Genomic DNA, 24,476 nt, shown 5'->3' with positions numbered 1-24,476 from the left:
CAGAACTAACAGGGAACCTGCACACTTTGGACAATAGGACCATTTTGAGCAACAAAGTAATAGATCACTTTAGTCAATTTCATCTGTTTCCTTCTCCTAAATTAACCATTGTATGTCCCTAAACTGTAAACTTTGTTTGTACAAAAAATCCCAGCGCCCTCTCAAACCACTAGTCCTTTCTTGTCCCTAAAGTGTGAAAATATGGCAAAAATGTTCACATGAAATGGACCCTCTCCTGCCACCTTGAGAAACAAAGAACCTAAAGACTCAAGACAACTTTTGGTCAGTATTAGTCTCATAAATCAGCGCACTGAAATCCATAAATCATGAAAATTGTGCCTGTACGCCACTAAGACAAAGCCTAAAAACTCAAGATTACTTTTAATCAAATTCTCCCAGTTGTTTTCTACCCCGGCCATTCTCTTTCATCTCAAAATTGTAAAAACATGTAACCTGTTTGCATAACAAACATTGGGGAGCGTCACATCACAAAAAACTAAACTTTACTTATGTTCACATACGCCTAGTAACACGAGCATTAGCGAGCAGAAAAAACAAAGAATTAGAAACACCTAGTTACAGCGCTTTCCATTTGACCTGTGTGCCGCTACAGCACTCTCCTCTATGCGCGGCTGCGTGTAGCGCCCCTGGGTTTATAGACTTGCGGTGTGACGTCACAGTCTCGCGAGATGAGATTTGTGACATGTGGATTGACACGGAAGTTATTAAGGAGCGAACAACTAATAGGATTTTTAATCTGACTACGGAATGTGCTAAGAAAATTGTGGCTGCCCCGGGAAAGTGGGACTCTGGGCGGTATGGAGGTGTGTTACTGTCTGTGTGCTGCATTCACTTCTGTAGACATACGGTGTCATTTCCAATAGTACATAATATGTGTTAGCAATATTTGCCCGCGAGTCACCTGTTATACATTTTGTTCTATAAGGGGTGCTCAGTCGTGCTGTTATACTGAAACTAAATGCCAGCGTCCCCCTGTAAACCATAAGGTGTAGTTTGGCAGGATGCAGAGACTTGAGCTAAAACTAATGGAGAGTAACAGGTTGGGTATCTCCGAGCCCCCAGCCCCCTGTTTGGGACCTTGGCCTTCCTGTACTGTCTGGGGCGTCTACATATTTAATACCGGCTCTGGGCTGTTTAGTTGTAGTTCTGATTACTGCATGATTACATATTAGACCGTCCACAATTGTGTGAAAATTGTTAGATAGTTTAAAGGAAAACTATACCCCCAAACAATGTAGATCTATAAACAAGCTCATATGTAAAACTCTGCTTCATCTAAACAAACCATTTTCATAAAAATATAATTTTTTTTATTAGTATGTGCCATTGGATAATCCTAAATAGAAAATTTCTAGGAGGACTGCCTCCTGGGATGATAGGATTCACAGTGTACACTAACAAGCCAAGGCACACATACATGCTAGGCCACATCAACTAGTGAATGGACAGAGTTCTACCTTTTGCTTCCACAATACTTCCTGTTACAATTAAAGCTGCAATGATTCTGGTCATGTGATCTCTGAGGGAGCACACAGCCCATCACTAAATGGTGGCTCAAGGTAAAGGTTGTAAAAGGGCAATATTTACTGATATATATATATATTCTAGTTTGGTGAGATTCTTTAATAGGTCATTTAACATAATATATACAGTGGCTTGCAAAAGTATTCGGCCCCCTTGAACTTTTCCACATTTTGTCACATTACAGCCACAAACATGAATCAATTTTATTGGAATTCCACGTGAAAGACCAATACAAAGTGGTGTATACGTGAGAAGTGGAAGGAAAATCATACATGATTCCAAAAATTTTTTACAAATAAATAACTGCAAAGTGGGGTGTGCGTAATTATTCAGCCCCCTTTGGTCTGAGTGCAGTCAGTTCCCCATAGACATTGCCTGATGAGTGCTAATGACTAAATAGAGTGCGCCTGTGTGTAATCTAATGTCAGTACAAATAAAGCTGCTCTGTGACTGCCTCAGAGGTGGTCTAAGAGAATATTGGGAGCAACAACACCATGAAGTGCAAAGAACACACCAGACAGGTCAGGGATAAAGTTATTGAGAAATTTAAAGCAGGCTTAGGCTACAAAAAGATTTCCAAAGCCTTGAACATCCCACAGAGCACTGTTCAAGCGATCATTCAGAAATGGAAGAAGTTTGGCACAACTGTAAACCTACCAAGACAAGGCCGTCCACCTAAACTCACAGGCCGAACAAGGAGAGCGCTGATCAGAAATGCAGCCAAGAGGCCCATGGTGACTCTGGACGAGCTGCAGAGATCTACAGCTCAGGTGGGGGAATCTGTCCATAGGACAACTATTAGTCGTGCACTGCACAAAGTTGGCCTTTATGGAAGAGTGGCAAGAAGAAAGCCATTGTTAACAGAAAACCATAAGAAGTCCCGTTTGCAGTTTGTGGGGACACAGCAAACATGTGGAAGAAGCTGCTCTGGTCAGATGAGACCAAAATGGAAAACACTATGTGTGGCGGAAAACTAACACTGCACACCACTCTGAACACACCATCCCCACTGTCAAATATGGTGGTGGCAGCATCATGCTCTGGGGGTGCTTCTCTTCAGCAGGGACAGGGAAGCTGGTCAGAGTTGATGGGAAGATGGATGGAGCCAAATACAGGGCAATCTTGGAAGAAAACCTCTTGGAGTCTGCAAAAGACTTGAGACTGGGGCGGAGGTTCACCTTCCAGCAGGACAACGACCCTAAACATAAAGCCAGGGCAACAATGGAATGGTTTAAAACAAAACATATCCATGTGTTAGAATGGCCCAGTCAAAGTCCAGATCTAAATCCAGTCGAGAATCTGTGGCAAGATCTGAAAACTGCTGTTCACAAATGCTGTCCTTCTAATCTGACTGAGCTGGAGCTGTTTTGCAAAGAAGAATGGGCAAGGATTTCAGTCTCTAGATGTGCAAAGCTGGTAGAGACATACCCTAAAAGACTGGCAGCTGTAATTGCAGCAAAAGGTGGTTCTACAAAGTATTGGCTCAGGGGGCTGAATAATTACGCACACCCCACTTTGCAGTTATTTATTTGTAAAAAAATGTTTGGAATCATGTATGATTTTCGTTCCAGTTCTCACGTGTACACCACTTTGTATTGGTCTTTCACGTGGAATTCCAATAAAATTGATTCATGTTTGTGGCTGTAATGTGACAAAATGTGGAAAAGTTCAAGGGGGCCGAATATTTTGCAAGCCACTGTATATATAATATTAGTTTTCCTTTAAGCATGTGCAAGGGATGGCCATGTTCCCCCTCCCCATAAAATGAAGGTGTTAGGGCAGTGCACGAAAATGTTGATGGAAGCGCATAAAATCAAAAAACAAACAATCTAGTGCAAAACGTATAATTATGAGAACCAAACACCAATGGTGCTTGTAATGAGACAAATCGTAATGTATAACCCCACTCAGTATGTCCAATATGGATGCTCACCAGAAATAGTAGGGATGAAACATGTGTTAAGTCAAATCAGGTGTTGATTATAGCAAAACCTCAATCCTCAATGTATAACAATATGGAGAGGAAAACCGAGATAGTGTAAAAACATTTAATAAAATAAATCCCCTGCACAAAGCAGGCTACTTACAATGTACAGTGAAATAAAAGCAGTCAATGAAAAGCTCAACGCGTTTCACGTGCTGACGGCACACTTCCTCGGAAGCCAATAAGGCTTGGAGGTGTAGTTTAACAGTTCGATCAGGGGTCCCCAACCTTTGTTACTCGTGAGCCACAGTCAGATGTAAAAAGACTTGGGGAGCAACACAACCATTACATAAAGGTTCATTGAGGTGCCAAATAAGGGCTATGATTGGCTTTTTGGTAACATATGTGCAGAATTACATCTTACAGAAGGCTCTGTTTATAAAAGGCAGTTTATAAAGTTAAAAATATTAATACACCATCAGCAATAAAAACTATTTTCTGGGGAAAATGGAGGATAATTTATAGAGGTTTAGGTACAGATCTCCCTCGCTGCCATTTAATGATGTTTCCCTAGATATCACTTGTAACCTTGCACTTTAGTGACCTGCAACATCATCAGTTTTTTTTAACCATACTTAGCAGAAATTTAGCATTGGAGATATTTTTATTTATGGGTTACTAACAGCTGAGAGCCTCAAATTACAAAAAATTAATAAAATAAAATTAAAATACAAAATTAATAATGTTACCATAGTGATGTGTAAGTATAAATGAATTTAACAAATGGGCTACAGAATAAAAATACAGCACCGATTCAAGTATGCAAAGTATTGTTGCATTTGGTTGTTCAAAGTTAACACTTTTGAGGGTTTGGATTTGGTTCTGCTGAACGCTCACATTTTATTCTGCTCTGAACCCAACAATAAATGCTAGGATCTGACAAGTCCCAAACAAAATCATAGATTTTGTGCATTCCTAATGTTTACTGTGGTCCCTTTATCCACAGATGGTAGGTCTGCTTAACAATACTTGGTAATCAAATGCTGTGTTTTTGTTTCTAATATAGTGCACAAAATTTATTCAGCATGTTGCTGAAGTCTGATTTGTGTGCCTGCACTTGGACTAATGCAGTGATTCCTGTCGCAGGCATATCCAAAAGCTGATCAGAGTGAAGGGACTGATTCTCAGCCTGCGTTTATCTGCATGCCGAGAGTAGCATTAGCCTTACCCATATATGTCAAACACAAGGCCCGGGGGCCAAATCCGGCCCACCTGACTGTTTTATGTGGCCCTTGGTGAGTGTGTCTGACCATCCAACCTGATCAATTTCCATTTTCCACTTTTTACACATTGTGATAAATATACCCCTTAGTATCTTACTAAGTATATTAATAAAAAATTTGGCCTGCAACTTAGCCTGTGTTTTAGATTTCAGCCCCCTTAAGTGATTGACTTTGACACCCCTGGCCTTACCAGTACAGGGCAGCAATACATTATATTTTAATTAGAGAATTAAAATATTAAGTATTACTATTAAAGTAATGCAAAGCAAAATAAAAATCTAATTTAGAGTGTTGAGAAAGTGTTAATATTAGAATCTAATAATCGGTCCCATATGGCATTAGACTTAAGGTTCTGTGTTTTCTTCAGAAAGAGTACTATAGTTTATGTAAATAAGCTAGAGAAAAGGAGCAGTTTTACATAGCATATAACAGATCTGCTCTGTGGAATACAATGGTGTTTTACAGAGCTTATCTGCATTATAACCTTTGTGATTTAGCCCTGTTTAATTTTGAATAGCTACCCCCATGACAACACAGCAGCTTATTTATAAACTATAGTAGTATTTTAACTATTGAGGGCTTATCACATTTGTCTTGGTGATCATTAGAATATCAGGTATAGCTGAGGATACTGGCATACATTGTGCAAATCTATTGTCTTTACTATAACATCTTATTTTGACTCTTTTGTTGTAATTATTTGATAAATGTATAGTGATGATTTCTTCTAATCTAAATCGTACTAAATGTGTACAAACTCTTGTGTTTTTTTATTTGTTTCTTAGTTAAGAGAACAAAAAATAGTCATCAGTGAACTTTCAAACCTCAAGAAGGGTCGGGTAAGTTATAAAGACTTCAGAAGCATACCTAAATTATGTAAATTAATCCTGCTTCCTACATGTTCAATATTGTTTTAGATGTTTATTAAATATACATAGTAACATAGTAAGTTAGGTTGACAAAATACATAATCCATCAAGTTCAACCTTAAATAACCTGCCTAACTGCTAGTTAATCCAGAGGATCAGCCAGTATCACCACATAGTTAGGTAAATCATATTGCATATTGGGCATCAGACTGTTCAGTAGACCCCTGGTGTTCATATTTAGAATGTTTTATGTTGATACATTACAAAATGTGGCGTACGTAATTGGATAAAATGGAAGCTTTGTGACGATTTTCAGAAAATTCATAAAAACTGTTATGTTTAGCAAAGTTTTGTAGTTTCGTTTTTGGCAGTAGAATGTAGTTTTTTCCCAGTGACAAACTGTGCAAAGTTTAGGCACTCTGGCATAAATAGTGTGAGAATGACAGCATTTTAAATTTAAACCAATGGATGAAATCTGATCGGCTATTGGTGGCCCAACCTACTTTTACAATTTTTGAACTGCAGTCCCTCAGTGACCAACTTTTAAAGTTTTGGGACTGATGACATTTACATTTTACCATTGAAAGTCAATGTGATGGCTGTTTGTGGCTTTTTTCTAACCTTGAATACGTAGTCACCATCATTCACTTGAAATCTGATTGGCTTAACCTTAGTCCCCCAGTGGCAAACTGTGAAAAGTTTGGAGACACTGGCATTAAACGTGTGAAAATGGAAGCACTTTAAATTTCCCCATTAAATTTATTTCCCCAATGAAATAAATCTGATAGGCTGTCTGCAGCTTAACCAACTTATTGTCACCCAGTGAGTAACTCTGCAAAGTATATAGTATTTGCATGTATATAGTATAAGAATGGCAACATTTTACGTTTAAACCAAAAAAATAGGTGAAATCTGATTGGCTTTTGGTGGCCCCATCCACTTTTTCAAACCTAAAAATGCAGTCCCCTAGTGACCAGCTGCTAGTTTGGGGACCCTGGTGTCAATACTGTGAGAATGGCAGCAGGTTGAATTTCTCATTGAAAGTCCATAGGTAAAATCTGATTGGCCCTTTTTTTTAACCTTGGACCGCAGTTACCTGGTGACGCAAAGTCTGGGGACCTTAGTATTAAAGGGGTTGTTCACCTTTGAGTTAACTTTTAGTATGATGCAGGGAGTAATATTCTGAGTTGATTTGCAATTGGTCTTCATTTTTATTATTTGTAGTTTTTCAATTATTTCAATAATTGTTCAGCAACACTCCATTTTGGAGTTATAACCGCTATCTGGTTGCTAGGGTCCAAACTAGCTTGGCAACCAGGGAGTGGTTTGGATGAGAGACTGGTGAAAAGGACAGTATATAAATAGAAAACAGTTATAAAAAGTAACAATAACAAAACTGTAGCCGCACATTTGATAGCTGCAAAGGGTTTTAAGAAGGCAAATAATTCAAAAACTATAAAATAAATAAGGAAGACCAATTAAAAAGTTGCTTAGATTTGTTAATTCTATAACACTAAAAGTTAAATTAAAGGTGAACCACCCCTTTAATATTTAAAGAATAGCAGCAGTTTAAATTTAAAGCAATGAAAGTCCGCTCACTTTTCTAAACTTAGAACGTTGTCACCCAGTGACATGCGCCACATGCGGCATAGGGCTGATTTTTCCGGCAAGCGGAAAAACGCTTGCCGAAAATTCAGCCCTACGCCTGCTACTTGTGCCTGTACCCGAATGAATGGGATACGCTCGGGTGCAGGCACATTTAGCCGATATACGCATGAAAACGCGAGACTTTGCATTCTCTCGCGTTTTCGTGCGTATATCGGCTACATGTGCCTGCACCTGAGCATATCCCATTCATTCGGGTGCAGGCACAAGTAGCAGGCGTAGGGCTGAATTTTCGGCAAGCGTTTTTCCGCTTGCTGAAAAAATCAGCCCTACGCCGCATGTGGCATCAGCCTTCAGTCCTCAGTCTCAGCCCCCAACTCTACACTCTCTCTGACTGCAGGTATATCTAGCCTGCTAATTATTCCCCAGGTGAGAGTCCCTTGGGGAATTAACCCACTCAGAACCGCTATACATGAGGGAGTAGGAGATGAACCTAGGGGAAATATATCTCCCTTCAACCTGTTACTGGTTCACAACTTCTAAAAAGCAGGTTACCTGAAGGCTTTCAGCATTGTATGAATCAAATTGAATTGAACCTGGAAATCACTTGAATTGCAAAAAAAATGCTCCCATGCTACCTATTTGTAGCTATGAGAATAGCAGTCAGGCAGGAGAAATAGAACCACAACTCATGACTCCTAACATTGATTAATGACTCCTAGTGATATAATTGAATAAGAGAAACAATAGTAATGTGAAAGAAGTTGCATTGCCTTGTGCTGGCTGCTGCTTAGTCGTTTAGTCGTTGTAAAACGAAGGAGGAAGCACTCCGCTACAGGTACCCAGGGCTGGTGCTGTTTTCTCCTAACAGGGGCACCAGCCCGGGGTACAAGGTAAGTGATTAAAGTCACTTGGGGGTGCCTAACATTTCGGCTCCCCCAAGTGACTTTGCCTTTCCTTCTCCTTTAAAGCACAGGATTGTGCACAATGACCTGTGATGGCTGCCTACACAACACTATTACAAGTAAAAATGCTTTTATTGATTCAAGAGTAACATTTTTAAATGGTAGAATGTATTATCTGTAATGTACAAAAAGTGTATTTTTTTTTTTTAGATATTCTTTATTTTTACAGGGAGTGGGGTGCAGATGGTGAGGGGGGAGGGAGTTATAGCTGTACATAGTATTACATTGTATAAAGTTGACCCAAGTCCTGACATTAAGTTGATTTCTAATACATATGTCTATCCCTTGTGATAGAAACATTATTGGATCTGCCTGCTATTTGTTACCTTGATCAAATCTAGGGGGTTGTCCTAGGTTCCTAATGGGGGATATGCTTAAAGGAGGGGCGTGGGTCCCACATTTTCCAGTAGACATTACTTGTGTTATGGATAATGTGGGTAATCTGTTCTATTTTACTTACTACTTCCACTAGGTGGACCCATTCTACATATGGTACAACGTGTAATTTAGTAATAAAATCTATACCATAAAAATCATTGCAAAATACCTTAAAATTACCTAAGTGTCATGTTGGTATTGCATACTACAATAAACAGTAATTGCTTCTCCTTACAGAAAGTATACATACAGCAGGGCAACAGCAACATCTTCTTTCTTGCTGATCGATCTCAGACCTTCAGTGAATGCAAAAGTAAGTACAATGTGAAATGCTGAGTGAAAATAATTCTTTGAACTGCAGTATCTGCAATTGTAACTGAATGCTGAGCTTGAACAATTCTTCCTTGTCTGCCACAGGTATTAGATTACCTCTGTATGCAGTTAATTTGAATGTTTTAGCAGAGACCGTTTTGGTCTCCATTGTAATAGGCATATTATTGAATTGGGGTCTATAGAAGAGCAACTATGCTGGTAAAAGGCTTGGAAAGTTTCTATTATAAAGTAAGACTGGAAAACTTGGGTCTGTTTATGCTGGAGAAGAGGCGGTTAAGGGGGAATATGATAACTATGTATAAATATTCAAGGGTATTATAATCTCTGTGATACTTTACCAGTTGGTCCTTCCAACAGACACAAGGGCATCCATTCTGATTAGAAAAGAGTAGGTTCTATGTAAATATTTGAAAAGGCTTTTTTTTACAGTGAAAGCTATGAAATTCCAGAATTCTCTCCCTGAATCACTTGTACTCGCCAATACATTAGATAACTTCAAGAAGGGGCTGGAGGGCACTTTAGCAAGTGAGGAGATAGTGTTATTGGAAATAGGTCTTAAAGGAACACTTCAGTGTAAAAATGAAACTGGGTAAAATGGGTAGACTGCACAAAATAAAAAATATTTGCAATACAGTAAGGCAAAAATGTTATCTATAAATGCTGGAGTGGACAGATATCTACATAGTAATATAGTAAGTTAGGTTGAAAAAAGACATCGCATTCAACCATAATGCCTATATATAACCTGCCTAACTGCTAGTTGATCCAGAGGAAGGCAAAAAAACCCATCTGAAGCCTCTCTAATTTGCAGCAGAGGGGAAAAAAATTCCTTCCTGACTCCAAGATGGCAATCGGACCAGTCCCTGGATCAATTTATACTAAGAGTTATCTCCCATAACCCTGTATTCCCTCACTTGTACTGAGAGCTATCTCCCATAACCCTGTATTCCCTCACTTGTACTGAGAGCGATCTCCCATAACCCTGTATTCCTTTACTTGTACTGAGAGCTATCTCCTATAACCCTCTATTTCCCTCACGTGATAAAAAGCCATCCAATCCCTTCTTAAAGCTTAGTTGGAAGGACCTACTGGTAAATAAAGCATTAGAGAGATTATTATATGGTCCCCTTACATATATGATTATATACACACATATATATATATCTCTTAACCCTTTCCCTGCCAACGACGTACGGCGTACGTCGTTGCAGGGAAAGTCTTTATCTGCCAACGCCGTACGTCTTTTGGCAGATAAAGATTCTCTCTGCTGAAGCGGCATGCAGCCCCCTGGGCAACGAGCCAGGGGGGCTGTCATGTCGGCCCTACGACTCGATCGTCGCAGGGCCCCCCCCCAAGCAGCAGACGCGATCGCATCGCGTCTGCTGCTTGCACCCGCTTCCTGCTTCCTGTCCCCCCCCCCCCAAAGAGACGCCCACTCACCGGGACTACTGCAGGAGGGCCAGCCATGCGATCCGGATCTTCTGGACAAGTAAGTGTGTTTTTATTTATTGTATTTACACACTTACACTCATTTACACACATTTATACCTACATACAGCACATAATTTAGCACTTTTTTTTGTTTTTGTTTTTTTGTTTTTTTTTTCATTTTACACACTTATATACACTCATATACACACTTACACATTGTTACACTACTTTTACATATGTACACACGTGTATACGCAAACAAATTTATTTATTTATTTTTCATTTTACTGCTTGTTTTTAGTTTATTTTCCTTGAAAACTGTTTATTTTGACAGCGTGACTATTGGATCAGATATTCTGACCACTAATTACACTATTGTGTGACTTATTTTGTTGTTTCGCTGATTTGCACAATTTTTGTGGTTTTATTGCATTTTTATCCATGTATTAGTATTCCTGATCTGTTTTTAGCGTAGCTTTGCCAGGTGTAACTTTGGTGTACAAAAATAACTTTACCTATTTTGAATTCATCAGAATGTGTACTTTCCAAAAATATATGGTTTTCTGGGGGTCTGTGTATAGTTAGGGGGGGGTTACTGCACATAATACGCTGTCAGGGGGCTCTGTGTGCAAAAGCTGAGCTGGCAGGCGAGAAATCCATATGCGCTATTTTCATTTTGGGGTCAGTACACACCACAGACTTTGGTATATCTATGCATATTGGGCATCAAACTGTTCAGTAGGCCTCTGGTGTTCCTATTTGGGGTGACTTGCCTTTGTACGCAAGAAATTGTGTGAGATAAATGCGGCAAACTGCAACATTTTTATGCGATTTTCTCAAATGTCATAAAAACCACTAACTTTAGGAAAGCTTTGCAGATTGGTACTTTGGTGTAGAAAGGACTCTTTACCCTTGTTGGATTTGTCAGAATGTGTACTTTCCAAAAATATATGGTTTTCTGGGGGTCACTGTATAGTTAGGGGAAGTTTCGGCACATAATACGCTGACGGGGCTCTGTGTGCAAAAGCTGAGTTGGCAGGCGAGAAATCCTTATGCGCTATTTTCATTTTGGGGTCAGTACACACCACAGACTTTGGTATATCTATGCATATTGGGCATCAAACTGTTCAGTAGGCCTCTAGTGTTCCTATTTGGGGTGACTTGCCTTTGTACGCAAGAAATTGTGTGAGATAAATGCAACAAACTGCAACATTTTTATGCGATTTTCTCAAATGTCTTAAAAACCCCTACCTTTGGTGTAGAAAGGACTCTTTACCCTTGTTGGATTTGTCAGAATGTGTACTTTCCAAAAATATATGGTTTTCTGGATTTTTCTGTATAGTTTGGGGGTGTTATTGCACATAATACACTGACAGGGGGCTCTGTATGCAAAAGCTGGGTTTGCAGGCGAGAAATCCATATGCACTATTTTCATTTTGGGGTCAGTACATACCGCAGACTTTGGTATATCTATGCCTATTGGGCATCAAACTGTTCAGTAGACCTTAGGTGTTCCTATTTGGGGTGATTTGCCATTGTACGCAAGATATTGTGTGAGATAAATGCAGCTAACTTCAACATTTTTAGGCGATTTTCTGAAATGTCATAAAAACCACTAACTTTAGGAAAGCTTTGCAGATTGGTACTTTGGTGTAGAAAGGACTCTTTACCCTTGTTGGATTTGTCAGACTGTGTACTTTCCAAAAATATATGGTTTTCTGGATTTTTCTGTATAGTTTGGGGGTGTTACTGCACATAATACGCTGACAGGGGGCTCTGTATGCAAAAGCTGGGGTTGCAGGCGAGAAATCCATACGCGCTATTTTCATTTTTGGGTCAGTACATACCACAGACTTTGGTATATCTATGCCTATTGGGCATGAAACTGTTCAGTAGACCTTAGGTGTTCCTATTTGGGGTGATTTGCCTTTGTACGCAAGAAATTGTGTGAGATAATTGCGGCAAACTTCAACATTTTTAGGCGATTTTCTGAAATATTGTAAAAATCGGCAAACTTAGGAAAGCTTTGCAGCTTGGTACTTTGGAGTAGAAAGACATGGGTACCCATTTTAGATTCGGGGGAAAGTGAACTTTTCAAAAATATATGGCTTTCTGGCATGAGCGTACTTTTTTGTAGCATTATCCCACATAAAGGATGTAAATGTGTTGATTTTTTGAAATGACACATCATATGGGGGTATGTTCCCATTGGGGCCCCTACATGCCACATGCTTAGGTAAACCTATACATATTGGGCATCAAACTGTTCAGTGGACCCCTGGCGTTCATAATTAGGGTGTTTTATCTTGGTACCTAATGCTATGTGGGAGATAAGATGCTGCAAAGTGGAAGCTTTGAGCGGATTTTTGGAAATGTCATCAAAATTGCTAATTTTAGAAATGCTTTGCGGCTTGGTACTTTGGAGTAGAAAGACACGGGTACCCATTTTAGATTCGGGGGAAAGTGTACTTTCCAAAAATATATGGCTTTCTGGGGTGAGCGTACTTTTTTGTAGCATTATCCCACATAAAGGATGTAAATGTGTTGATTTTTTGAAATGACACATCATATCGGGGTATGTTCACATTGGGGCCCCTACATGCCACATACTTAGGTAAACCTATACATATTGGGCATCAAACTGTTCAGTGGACCCCTGGCATTCAAATTTAGGGTGTTTTATCTTGGTACCTAATGCTATGTGGGAGATAAGATGCTGCAAAGTGGAAGCTTTGAGGGGATTTTTGGAAATGTCATCAAAATTGCTAATTTTAGAAATGCTTTGTGGCTTGGTACTTTGGAGTAGAAAGACATGGGTACCCATTTTAGATTCAGGGGAATGTGTACTTTCCAAAAATATATGACTTTCTGGGGTGAGCTTACTTTTTACTAACTTTATCCCACATATAATGATGTAAATGTGTTGATTTTGCAGGAGCTGAAATGACAGAAATGATAGATCATATGGGGGTATGTTCACATTGGGGCCCCTACATGCCACATACTTAGGTAAACCTATACATATTGGGCATCAAACTGTTCAGTGAACCCCTGGTGTTCAAATTTAGGGTGTTTTATCTTGGTACCTAACGCTATGTGGGAGATAAGATGCTGCAAAGTGGAAGTTTTGAGGGGATTTTTGGAAATGTCATCAAAATTGCCAGCTTTAGGAAAGCTTTGTGGCTTGGTACTTTGGAGTAGAAAAACATCGGTACCCATTTTAGATTCGGGGGGTTGTGTACTTTCCAAAAATATATGACTTTCTGGGGTGAGTGTACTTTTTACTAGCTTTACCCCACATATAATGATGTAAATGTGTTGATTTTGCAGGAGCTGAAATGACAGAAATGATAGATCAGGGGGCTCAAACTCAATTTACCTGGGGGCCGCAGGAGGCAAAGTCAGGATGAGGCTGGGCCGCATAAGGGATTTCACAAAAAAAAAGTCGGGAGCTGCTGATTGCGGAAATGACGTTATGCCATCATAACAGTTATTATGGGAAGACGTTCTGTGTGCACAATTAGCTCCTTACGTCTTCCCATAATAACTGTTATGATGGCATAACATCATTTCCGCAATCAGCAGCTCCCGCCCGCTGTGCCTTGCATTATCCCTTGAATCGCAATAAAAATCGCGATCCATTCATTCAGCGTTGGTGCGGGCCACAAAATATTGTACCGAGGGCCGCAAATGGCCCGCGGGCCGCGAGTTTGAGACCCCTGTGATAGATCATATGGGGGTATGTTCACATTGGGGCCCCTACATGCCACATACTTAGGTAAACCTATACATATTGGGCATCAAACTGTTCAGTGGACCCCTGGCGTTCATATTTAGGGTGTTTTATTTGGTTACTTTATGACTTGTAGGAGATCAGATACTATAGACTGGAAGCTTTGAAGTAATTTTTTTAAAAAATCACAAATTTTTATAAAAACCAATAACTTTAGGAAAGCATTGCGACTTGATAGTTTGGAGTAGACAGACAGTTGTGCCTATTCTGTATTCCCCAGAATCTGTTCTTTCCAAAAATGTACAATTTTCTGGGATAAACCTTCTGTTAGTGGAAATTTTGTCCTTGAAATCTAAAGTATGCAGATTTCTGGAGCAGTGCTTTGGAAATTTGGTAATGTACTGCTGGGAGTTTTTGACCTATATAAGTGACAAATCTCCATAAAACTATATATATTTGGTATTGGCACGTTCAGGAGACATGGGACTTTCCAAATCAGTTTTTGTTTCTAGTATGTGTGTTTATATTATGGAAAATTAGATTTTTTTTGCATTTTTAGACCTTTAGAAGCCTATATCTTGTTACAGAATTGGAATTACACAAAAATTCTACCATATTTTGAAAGCTTAGGTTGTTCTGAAAAAAACTATATATTGTTTTCCTGGGTAAACTAAAAGTCCCCCCGAGGAAAGGCCCCTAAAGTGAAACCGTGCAAAATGTTCCGCTTTGACCAAAACAGCTGGCAGTAAAAGGGTTAAGTGCCTCTTCTCCAGTGTAAACAAACCCAATTTGGCCAGTCTTTCTTCATAACTCAGATTTTCCATACCCTTTACCAGCTTAATTGCTCTTCTCTGGACCCTCTCTAATTCAATAATGTCCCGTTTGAGCACTGGAGACCAAACCTAAACAGCATATTCTAAATGGGGCCTTACCAGCGCTTTGTAAAGAGGTAGAATAACTCCCTCCTCCTGTGAATCTATACCCCTTTTAATACAGCACAAAACCTTGTTTGCCCTTGCAGCTGCTGCCTGGCATTGCTTGCTACAGCCAAGTTTATTATCTACAAGGACTCCAAGGTCCTTCTCCATTATGGATTTGCCTAGTGCAGTCCCATTAAGGGTATACGGGGCTTGCATATTTTTTACTTCCCAGGTGCATGACCTTACATTTATCCACATTAAATCTCATCTGCCACCTAGATTGGCAGTTTGTCAAGATCCTGCTCAAAGGATGCCACATCCTGGATAGAATTGACTGGGCTGCAGAGTTTTGTTTCATTTGCAAACACTGATATATTACTTATAATAAACAAAGTTAAACAAAATTTGACCCAGTGCAGAACCCTGAGGGACCCCACTGAGAACCTTACTCCAAGTAGAGAATGTACCATTAAAGGAACAGTAACATCAAAAAGTATTTTAAAGTAATTAAAATATTATGTGCTGTTGCTCTGCAAAAAACTGGTGTTTTTGCTACAGAAAAGCTACTATATAAATAAGCTGCTGTGTAGCCCCGGGGGCAGCCATTCAAGCTGGAAAAAAGGAGAAAAGGCACAGGTTACATACCAGTTAACCTTCCGGATTGCTGTTTTACAACACTTGTTATAGTGTTTATGTTCATTAAATGCAGCTACTGTCCCCTCTGGCTTATATTTCTTAAAAGCTTTCCTTAAGGCTTCAGCTCCCTCTGTTAACCCCCAGGGCTGTGGAGTCGGAGTCGAGGAGTCGGAGGCAATTTTGGGTACCTGGAGTCGGCAAAAAATAAACTGACTCCTACTAAATTTAAATGGGAATAAAAAAATAAAGCAAGTTTAAATGTTCCAATTCACAAACAGTCATAATTAATTACTTCTCTGCTATAAGAATAAAGCCCAATGCACGCAGTGCATAAAACGAACACGTTGAGTGACCATGAAGCATGCTTTCATTGACTGTATGCTTCACTAAATGGGACGTAACGCACAGTTAAGGTGCGGCAGCTCCACTGCGTCATGTTCCTGTTAAAGGGAACACACTGCCCACTGGGAACCCAGCCTAACTCTCACTGATAACTAATTAAGTAAAAAAAAATTGCAGGACTAGAAATACTTGTATACATGAAAGGAATGGGTAGTCAATAGTTTAAGACTGAAGCTTTAAAACATTTGAAAAGCTGCTGTAATTCAGCTGGAATGTTAGCTTAAACTTTAAACATGACTATGGGATTCTAGGGAAATCATTAGGAGTATACATAAAATACATAAAACAGTTTATTATCAGTTCAGTTGTGTTTTAAGTGCCCCTTCCTGGATGTATAAAATACATTAGCATATTAAAAACAGAGGAGTCGGAGTCGGAAGTATCAGAAACTGAGGAGTCGGAGAATTTATCTACCGACTCCACAGCCCTGGTTACCCCCATCACTTCCTCCTTCATATTTGCTTTTAATTTCTGCTTAATGAACAGACACACTCCTCCTCCTTTTCTATTGCCCCTGTCCCTCCGAAACAATGTATAACCCCCACTATTGACTGCCCAGTCATGCGACTCATTTAACCAAGATTCAGCAACGCCAATCACACCATATTTCTGTTCTAATGCTACTACCTCCAATTCTCCCATTTTACCAGTCAGACTCCTTGCCGTTATCAGTATCCCAAAGCAAGTCTCCTGCCCCGTTTTCCGTTACTACGCCCCCTACCTCATCTATCCTGTCTACCACAGAATTACTCTCTGCACCCTCCCCTCACTTGTATTTTAAAATGTCCTCCTCTAACATTATAGCCAGAACTTTACTTCCTGCTTTCCACTCACTAACCACTTAGCTAGTCAGTGACTTTAAGGGGGGCCACATGGGACATAACTGTTCAGTTAGTTTGTGAGCACACAGGTCTGATTCAAATGCAAACTAACTGAACAGTTATGTCCCATATGCCCCCCAAGTCACTGATTGGTTACTAACTGCTAACAGTTTAGCGAGCTGTAAAGGAGGAAGTAGCGTTCTGGCCATTATGTTAGACATCTACCTGCTCCAGCCCTTATAGATTTTTTCTTTTTTCAGCCTAACTTACTATGTTAACCTAATCTTGGGTGCCTTTGCAAAATATAAAATACATTTAGTGCATTTAGTTTGAATGGGCCAAACTATCAACCTGCTCATTACTGCTCTTTAGATGGCAGTGGATGGGGGCTTTTGTCTGGGGGGGAGGGATTGGTTCTCCTTTAAGCTTAAATAGTTTAAATGTAGTTAATCAAAATTATTTTTTTTTTACAGAAAAATTGGATGACATGATCCATACTCAGCAAGAGCTTGAAGACTCCATACAAACTCCAGTTAATAAATAATCTTGGGTCCTTCCAAGAACAACAATGTGTGGCATTTGTTGCTTGGTTAGTTTTGCAGGTAGCTCTATAGACAGATCATGTCTTCAGGATGATGAAAATCTTAGAAACAGAGGTCCCAGCAGCAGCCAACAGCTAAATAGGAATAACCCATCACATGGATACAATTGTTATTTCTCTGGACATGTTTTACACCTTAGAGGACCGTTGACACCTCAGCCTCTGAAAGACAAAAATGGAAATGTGTTTCTATGGAATGGAGAGTTGTTTGGTGGAATTGAAGTACCATATGCTGAAAATGACACTCAGATAATGTTTCAGCACCTCTCTAAATGTGATGATGAATCCAAAATCATGTCTCTCTTTGCTAAGGTGAAAGGTCCATGGGCCTTTATCTACTATCAGGCTAACTATCACCAATTATGGTTTGGAAGAGATTTTTTTGGTAGGAGGAGTCTTTTATGGAAATTCACTGACGATTTAAACAAGGTTTTCTCTCTAAGTTCAGTATCAGAGTGCAGGTCTGAATCAGACTCTGATGATTGGCAGGAAGTTCCAGCATCTGGACTCTTCAGATGTGACCTACAGTCAAGTGCCAAGTTAAAATATATAGAATTAACATGGTATCCCTGGAAGACTGCTTCAGATATTCTGCCAACAAAAGAATCTCAGATTTTAAAATCTTCCTCTTTAGTTTCTATTGTACTTGGAAAAAGTAAATGGTTAACTGCTCCAGTTTCTCCATTAAATAAACAGATCCCTGAAGAGTTTAAAAAATCGCATAACATCAGTTCTCAAAACAAAACTGCTGTAGAACATCTTAGGATGCTGGCCACAGACCAACACAAAAAAAATGCTCAGTCTCTTATAAAAATTTTAAGTGAAGCTGTAAAGAGAAGGGTTTTATGTCTTCAGCGAGAATGTAATTTAATGTCAAATTCTGAAAAAAATGCAAATGTTGCAATCCTGTTTTCTGGTGGTATTGACTCAATGATTTTAGCAGTGCTTGCAGATCATCATGTTCCACCCGAGGAACCTATTGACCTTCTCAATGTTGCCTTCATGATGAAAGAACAAAAATCCAGTGGTTTAAAAAAACACCTACCTAAGTGTACTTTGCAAATTGCAAACCCTGACCGTCCTACTTCGTATTCTCAATTTGATGTTCCTGATCGTATCACTGGCAGGTCAGGTTTCGAAGAGCTCAAAGCTTTAAACCCATCAAGAACTTGGAATTTTGTGGAAATTAATGTTACACTACAAGAACTCCAGGAAATGAGGCAACACCGCATTTGTTATTTGGTACGACCTCTCAGTACTGTTTTAGATGATAGTATTGGCTGTGCTGTCTGGTTTGCTTCAAGAGGAATAGGTATGCTGACGAGTAATAATGAGATGAAGCCCTACAATAGCACGTCAAAGGTAATAATCCAAATAACCTAAAACATTATTGAGGGAAAGAAAACAGCCACTTTTAAATGCTACAATTTATTGGGCTAAATACAAAGCACACTACAGGTGTGGGATCTCTTATACAGAAAGCTCAAAATTATGGGAAGGCCATAATTTGTTTGTTTTCTGGTGGTTCTCTACAATGTGCAGAGGGGAATATGTGAAATGGGATAGCTTTGTATTAGCCAGCCTATGAATATCTAATAATCCCAGGCAGCAGTGTTTATTTTTGTACAGTAAAATAATTAGCACAGTAGGCTATAAACATAATAGAACACAAAACATGTACATAGTGCTTATTATACGGCAAATCACCAGTATAAACAGCTAAATCTAGACACTGATTTTACAGTTTACAAATTTAGAAGGGCATAGTGTGTTTTTATGGGTTTTCCCTATTGTGTAGCTGAGTATAGCTAAAGGGATTTGCTTTTATTATTGCATAATATTGGGTACCAACAATCTATAATGATGATTTTACCCATGCCCCAGATGCAATTACTAAAGCACCAAGAAGTGCAATATTTTGCCTCTTAGGGCTCATTTACTGAGCACTTACGACTGGACCATTGCGGTGATCTGCACCTTTTTGAAAATTGTAAGTCTGTATAATGTGCTAGTTAGGCAGTGTGGTGGGAGTTGTGCCTCCCCAGCCTACTCCTTATGAATAAAATACAAAGCTGATCAGGGACCGGTACAATTGGCACCTTGGGGTCAGGAAAGAATTTTTCTCCTTTCAGATGGTGTTTTCCCTTCCTCTGGGTCAACAGTTTATTTAGACAAATAGGTTAAACTTTATGGACATATGTGCTTATTCAACATAAATTACTAATTTTTTTACTTCAACATTAATGTGTGATTCTTTGGCATAAATCACAGCAACGAGAAATCGCAATTCTGTTATTTTTACTTAACTTTCTCTCTAGGTTGTGCTAACAGGGATTGGTGCAGATGAGCAACTTGGTGGCTATTCTCGTCACCGTGTAAGATTTAATAGTCTTGGGTATGAGGGTCTCGTGGAAGAACTGAGCTTGGAACTGGACCGAATTGCTTACAGAAACCTTGGTCGGGATGACCGTGTCATTGGGGACCACGGAAAAGAAGCAAGGTAGGTTGCAAACCTAGACTATTTATTTTACAGTATGACTATTGGATCAGGTATTCTTTTTTTTTTTTGTAACTTATATTTTTATTAGGTTTTGACAGTGTTGATTGTACAGTAACAATAACAAAAAATAAACATATATATGTTAACAGTGCAGTCTGGTAGAGTTATGAAAGATATACAGTGGTGTGAAAAACTATTTGCCCCCTTCCTGATTTCTTATTCTTTTGCATGTTTGTCACACTTAAATGTTTCTGCTCATCAAACACATTTAACTATTAGTCAAAGATAACACAAGTAAACACAAAATGCAGTTTTTAAATGAGGGTTTTTATTATTTAGGGAGAAAAAAAATCCAAACCTATATGGCCCTGTGTGAAAAAGTAATTGCCCCCTGAACCTAATAACTGGTTGGGCCACCCTTAGCAGCAATAACTGCAATCAAGCATTTGCGATAACTTGCAACGAGTCTTTTACAGCGCTCTGGAGGAATTTTGGCCCACTCATCTTTGCAGTATTGTTGTAATTCAGCTTTATTTGAGGGTTTTCTAGCATGAACCGCCTTTTTAAGGTCATGCCACAACATCTCAATAGGATTCAGGTCAGGACTTTGACTAGGCCACTCCAAAGTCTTCATTTTGTTTTTCTTCAGCCATTCAGAGGTGGATTTGCTGGTGTGTTTTGGGTCATTGACCTGCTGCAGCACCCAAGATCGCTTCAGCTTGAGTTGACGAACAGATGGCCGGACATTCTCCTTCAGGATTTTTTGGTAGACAGTAGAATTCATGGTTCCATCTATCACAGCAAGCCTTCCAGGTCCTGAAGCAGCAAAACAACCCCAGACCATCACACTACCACCACCATATTTTACTGTTGGTATGATGTTCTTTTTCTGAAATGCTGTGTTATTTTTACGCCAGATGTAACGGGACATGCACCTTCCAAAAAGTTCAACTTTTGTCTCGTCGGTCCACAAGGTATTTTCTCAAAAGTCTTGGCAATCATTGAGATGTTTTTTAGCAAAATTGAGACGAGCCATAATGTTCTTTTTGCTTAAAAGTGGTTTGCGCCTTTTTTGCCCAGTGTCTTTCTTATGGTGGAGTCGTGAACACTGACCTTAATTGAGGCAAGTGAGGCCTGCAGTTCTTTAGATGTTGTCCTGGGGTTTTTTGTGGCCTCTCGGATGAGTTGTCTTTGCGCTCTTGGGGGAATTTTGGTCGGCCGGCCACTCCTGGGAAGGTTCACCACTGTTCCATGTTTTTGCCATTTGTGGATAATGGCTCTCACTGTGGTTCGCTGGAGTCCCAAAGCTTTAGAAATGGCTTTATAACCTTTACCAGACTGATAGATCTCAATTACTTTTGTTCTCATTTGTTCCTGAATTTCTTTGGATCTTGGCATGATGTCTAGCTTTTGAGGTGATTTTGGTCTACTTCTCTGTGTCAGGTAGCTCCTATTTAAGTGATTTCTCGATTGAAACAGGTGTGGCAGTAATCAGGCCTGGGGGTGACTACAGAAATTGATATTGAAATTGAAAATTGAAATTGATAAACCACAGTTAAGTTATTTTTTAACAAGGGGGCAATCACTTTTTCACACAGGGCCATGTAGATTTGGAGTTTTTTTTCTCCCTTAATAACGTAAACCTTCATTTAAAAACTGCATTTTGTGTTCAATTATATTATCTTTGACTAATAGTTAACGGTTTTTGATGAGCAGAAACATTTAAGTGTGACAAACATGCAAAAGAATAAGAAATCAGGAAGGGGGCAAATAGTTTTTCACACCACTGTAGGTACATTTTGACATTGGTAAGTTCTATGGTAGGATCAGGTATTCTAACCACTAACCATGCTGTCAAATCAGTTATTTTGTTGATTTAATTGTATTTAATTTTTGTAATTTTATTGCAGTTTTGTGCTTGCATTATGGCACTTTGATATAGAAAGACGTCTTTACCTATTTTGAATTTGTGAGAACGTGTACTTTCCAAAAATATATTGTTTTCTGGGGTTCTCTGTACAGTCAGGGGATCTTACGGCATATACAGTGGCTTGCAAAAGTATTCGGCCCCCTTGAACTTTTCCACATTTTGTCACATTACAGCCACAAACATGAATCAATTTTATTGGAATTCCACGTGAAAGACCAATACAAAGTGGTGTACATGTGAGAAGTGGAACGAAAATCATACATGATTCCAAACATTTTTTACAAATAAATAACTGCAAAGTGGGGTGTGCGTAATTATTCAGCCCCGAGTCAATACTTTGTAGAACCACCTTTTGCTGCAATTACAGCTGCCAGTCTAGGGTATGTCTCTACCAGCTTTGCACATCTAGAGACTGAAATCCTTGTCCATTCTTCTTTGCAAAACAGCTCCAGCTCAGTCAGATTAGATGAACAGCGTTTGTGAACAGCAGTTTTTAGATCTTGCCACAGATTCTCGATTGGATTTAGATCTGGACTTTGACTGGGCCACTCTAACACATGGATATGTTTTGTTTTAAACCATTCCATTGTTGCTCTGGCTTTAGGTTTAGGGTCATTGTCCTGCTGGAAGGTGAACCTCCGGCTCAGTCTCAAGTCTTTTGCAGACTCCAAGAGGTTTTCTTCCAAGATTGCCCTGTATTTGGCTCCATCCATCTTCCCATCAACTCTGACCAGCTTCCCTGTCCCTGCTGAAGAGAAGCACCCCCAGAGCATGATGCTGCCACCACCATATTTGACAGTGGTGATGGTGTGTTCAGAGTGATGTGCAGTGTTAGTTTTCCGCCACACATAGCGTTTTGCATTTTGGCCAAAAAGTTCTATTTTGGTCTCATCTGACCAGAGCACCTTCTTCCACATGTTTGCTGTGTCACCCACATGGCTTGTGGCAAACTGCAAACAGGACTTCTTATGGTTTTCTGTTAACAATGGCTTTCTTCTTGCCACTCTTCCATAAAGGCCAGCTTTGTGCAGTGCACGACTAATAGTTGTCCTATGGACAGATTCCCCCACCTGAGCTGTAGAGCTCTGCAGCTCGTCCAGAGTCACCATGGGCCTCTTGGCTGCATTTCTGATCAGCGCTCTCCTTGTTCGGCCTGTGAGTTTAGGTGGACGGCCTTGTCTTGGTAGGTTTACAGTTGTGCCATACTCCTTCCATTTCTGAATGATCGCTTGAACAGTGCTCCGTGGGATGTTCAAGGCTTTGGAAATCTTTTTGTAGCCTAAGCCTGCTTTAAATTTCTCAATAACTTTATCCCTGACCTGTCTGGTGTGTTCTTTGGACTTCATGGTGTTGTTGCTCCCAATATTCTCTTAGACAACCTCTGAGGCCATCACAGAGCAGCTGTATTTGTACTGACATTAGATTACACACAGGTGCACTCTATTTAGTCATTAGCACTCATCAGGCAATGTCTATGGGCAACTGACTGCAATCAGACCAAAGGGGGCTGAATAATTACGCACATCCATCTCACGTGTACACCACTTTGTATTGGTCTTTCATGTGGAATTCCATTAAAATTGATTCATGTTTGTGGCTGTAATGTGACAAAATGTGGAAAAGTTCAAGGGGGCCGAATACTTTTGAAAGCCACTGTAATATTATAATGGCTCTGTTTGCAGATGTTAAGTTGGCAGGCAAGAAAATCCATGTGTACTATTTTCATTTAGGTCTATACATATCATATACTTTGGTATATCTATGCATATTGGGCATTAAACTGTTCAGCAGACTTCTGGTGTTGACATTTAGGGTGAGTTGCCTTTGTATGTAAAAGAAATTATGTAAAATACATGTGGCAAATTGCAAAATTTTTAGGTGATTTTCAGAACTGTCATCAAAACCACTAACTTTGCCATTTGGTGTAAAAAAAAAAAAAAAAAGTGTCTACCTATTTTTGAATTCGAAAAGAATGTGTATTTTCCAAAAAAATGAGTTAGTGGGGGTGTATGTACAGTTAGGGAGTCTTACAGCACATAATATGTCAGGCATATTTCAACTAAGCACGGTCTGGTTTAATGTGTTTTAACGCAGCAAAATCTAGTAGGTATGTAAATATGTATGATTTTTTCTCTGTTTCAGATTTCCATTTCTTGATGAAGATGTGGTCACATTCTTGAACTCTCTACCAGTGTGGGAAAAAACAGATTTGACGTTGCCACGGGGTATTGGAGAGAAATTAATTTTGCGTATTGCAGCCCTCGAGCTCGGGCTTAACTTGTCTTCGGTTTTGCCAAAGAGAGCAATGCAGTTTGGTTGCAGGATAGCAAAAATGGAAAACTGCAACGAAAAGGCATCAGACACATGCACCAGACTTATGGCAGGTTCAAAGGAATGATGGACTCAAGTTTTCTCTGATTGTCTGCACCAAATTTGTTTGTAAATTCTTCCCAGATACAGACTATGAATTCTAATTTGCTTATTAGAGTTTTTGACTTGCTGAAATGTTATATGAATTTAAATGTGCTTTTTTTAAGTCCAGTTGTATCCAGATGGTTTACCAGAAATAAAGGCTTGTTTCCACTTTTTATTTTGCCTTT

At 39.4% G+C, this 24,476-nt stretch overlaps 1 protein-coding gene across 1 annotated transcript; it reads left to right on the top strand.

The window, feature by feature from the left end:
• The first annotated feature begins 686 nt into the window (after positions 1–686).
• Positions 687–24,466, top strand: asnsd1 (asparagine synthetase domain containing 1). Its single transcript, XM_002931525.5, has 6 exons — positions 687–824; positions 5,538–5,591; positions 8,807–8,882; positions 17,319–18,808; positions 19,765–19,946; positions 24,019–24,466. The coding sequence occupies exons 4-6, from the start codon at positions 17,414–17,416 to the stop codon at positions 24,272–24,274; spliced, it is 1,833 nt and encodes a 610-aa protein (XP_002931571.1). The 5' UTR covers positions 687–824; positions 5,538–5,591; positions 8,807–8,882; positions 17,319–17,413; the 3' UTR covers positions 24,275–24,466.
• Positions 24,467–24,476: the final 10 nt, after the last annotated feature.

This window comes from Xenopus tropicalis, chromosome 9, assembly GCF_000004195.4.
Source record: "Xenopus tropicalis strain Nigerian chromosome 9, UCB_Xtro_10.0, whole genome shotgun sequence".
In the NCBI taxonomy this organism is placed as follows: Eukaryota; Metazoa; Chordata; class Amphibia; order Anura; family Pipidae; genus Xenopus; species Xenopus tropicalis.
Note: the sequence above shows the minus strand (reverse complement) of the source record. Positions and strands in the feature narration are given on the sequence as shown.